Consider the following 2,658-nt stretch of genomic DNA (forward strand, 5'->3'; position numbering starts at 1 on the left):
CATTGTATCCCTATATATAGTTGATTAATAATGCGTAATACCTTACATGGTTTTCATTATTTCATAACTTGTTCTTGGTTTCTTAGGATTCTCCATCATCTTCTCCGCCACCACCCGGTAAGACACCGGACCTACCTGCAGTTGAGGCACCAAAACCAAAGGATAAAACTGTTGCAAATGCTTCAGTTGTGGAATCTAACGGTTTAAATGATGCAAACACTGAAAAAGGTTCTGAAAGTTCTGGCGATAAGAAACTAGATCCAGGGAGAAGTCAAGATGGGAAAGTGTTGGAAACATTCGCCAGCGAAAACTGCAAGACAAATTTGGTTTGCAATGATCAGGGAAAAACCATTATGGCATGTGCTCAAGATTTTGAAAATGGTAAAATCAGTGTCTCCTGTTTTTGCTCATTTGAACTGTTTATACTGTTAACAATTGTTTTATGTTTATATTATATTTGTAGTAGCCATCAGGTTTAGAATGAGCATAGATAAATTGTTGAAAGGTTGAACCTTGCTGTCTTATGATATGATATTAACCAATGCAACCATGAATCACGATATTACATATTAACAAGATGTTAGGAATGTCTTTCTTTTCACCTTTTTAGTAAGCTTACAAGATTCATGCTTGATTATATATTGTGCAAGACTTGTGATTTCAATTTTCAACACATGGTTCTTAGAAATGCTCTTGCATTTACCTCGCTATTATATGTATTGGTTAGAAAAGGTTGATTTAGTCCAAATTTAAATGGGTTGGGCCGGGTTACCTGAAACTCTTCATGTCCAAATTTATTACTTTTTATTATAAAGTATTGCATTGCATATGCTTCTAGATCAGCTGTTTGCACAACTGACAACCCGTTTAACTTGTCTTCTTTTAGACCAATCTTTTTTATCTGACACAATACAGTTAAATGGGTCAATATTGCTGCATCTAATTGTGTATGTGTTACATTCTTTATTAGTTAATTATTTATATCCATTGAACTTTTCAGTTGAATATATTTGCAGGCTCCAATAACATAAAACTTATGGTGAAAAATGAACAAGATGTAGACTTGAAAGTGAATATAACATTTGGAACATCTAATGGTTATTTGCAAACTTTTGAGCTACCTTCTCATGCGACTAAAAAGGTACGATAAGTTGCAGCTATCTTGATTCTTGAATCTCTTTTTCTTTTTTTTTTTAATCTAGAAAGCATTAATAACCTAAATCTTGTTTATCACTATGCATGTTATAGGTTAATATTACATTTTCTGGAGAAAAAAGCAACAAAGTTATTCTAAATGCTGGAAATGGAGATTGTGAGCTCCAGATTAGTCAACCTTCTCCAGTCAACAACCCTCCAAAACCTAAGGATTCTGAAAATACTCCGAACGTTAAAGATGTCAATAACGCTGCAAACAGCACAACAAAGCCCAAAGATGTCAATAACTCTACAGACAGCCCAACAAAGGCCAAAGACAAAAAGGAGCCTGCAAAGTCAAATGCCGACGCCCCTCCAAGTTCGACAGAAGTCAACACCCCTCCGAAGTCACAAGAAGTCAACACCCCTCCAAAGTCACAAGAAGCCAACCCCCCTCCAAAGTCACAAGACGTCGATGGCGGGTCAAAGTCGAAAGACGACGATGACCAGTCAAAGTCAGAAGAAATTGACGACTCTACAAAGTCAAACTCAAAAGATGTCGATGATGGATCAAAGTCTACAACAAATGTCAACACTCCCGTATCTAAAAACAACTTTCTTGACCAGTTGACTTTCTATTCAAAGCAAGTAACACCAATACACGGGGCTTATGCAGCTTTTCTTGTAGCCCTAGTGATCGGTGGTTCGTGGGTTTTATGCAGCTTTATAAAAAGAAGAACCAATGGTGGGGTCCGGTACCAGGAGCTCGAGATGGGACCCACAGAATCCTCAAATGCAGTTGACGTGGAAATTGCAGAAGGGTGGGAACAAGATTGGGACGATGATGATTGGGATGAAGATAAAGCTATAAGGTCACCGGGTGGTAATAATCATTCTAAAACTATCTCGTCAAACGGGCTTACTTCACGCGCCACAAAGAAAGACAGTTGGGATGCCGATTGGGATGATTAGTTATGAAAAATAAGAATAGATACAGACGATACGATGATTATGGTGTATGATAGAAGTTTTGTTTTCAGTTTTGATTCTGTTACATGTTATGAATTATGAAAGTTTTGTTGGTTGTAATTTGATTTGATTTTATTTTTCACACAAGTTATTGATTACAAGATATGTCCCTAAATAATAAAAAGGTTATGCTTTTATGTTTAATTTTAGCATTTTGTTTTTTCTTTAATAACCATGGTAGATGATGAACCCATATATCATTAATAGTGTGCTGAAAGACGGTTGTTTTTTGGGTTTGCTATCCAAAAGAGGGGGGGGGGGGGGGGGTTCTAGCACAGTTTGTTGCCCGCTTACCTGCCTGTCTCTTCATTATAAATCGTTTGGATGTTTTTTAATATAAAACATTATGTAAAAAAAAATAATATGAAGCTAGAAGGGTTTTCACTTGTATGGTTGTGTGTGCGCGCCTCTCTCTCTCTCTCTCTATATATATATATATATATATATATATAGGATTAGGAGGATTATATTAGAACTTTTTAAGAATTGAGAACC

At 36.2% G+C, this 2,658-nt stretch overlaps 1 protein-coding gene across 1 annotated transcript; it reads left to right on the forward strand.

The window, feature by feature from the left end:
* Window positions 1-69: 69 nt before the first annotated feature.
* LOC143597350 (uncharacterized) lies at window positions 70-2,260 on the forward strand. Its single transcript, XM_077075870.1, has 3 exons — window positions 70-381; window positions 1,017-1,141; window positions 1,249-2,260. The coding sequence occupies exons 1-3, from the start codon at window positions 354-356 to the stop codon at window positions 2,104-2,106; spliced, it is 1,011 nt and encodes a 336-aa protein (XP_076931985.1). The 5' UTR covers window positions 70-353; the 3' UTR covers window positions 2,107-2,260.
* The last annotated feature ends 398 nt before the right edge of the window (window positions 2,261-2,658 follow it).

The sequence above is a fragment of the Bidens hawaiensis genome, unplaced genomic scaffold, assembly GCF_021521415.1.
Source record: "Bidens hawaiensis isolate Kalapana, Puna unplaced genomic scaffold, B.hawaiensis_p1.1 tig00048139_1, whole genome shotgun sequence".
NCBI lineage: Eukaryota > Viridiplantae > Streptophyta > Magnoliopsida > Asterales > Asteraceae > Bidens > Bidens hawaiensis.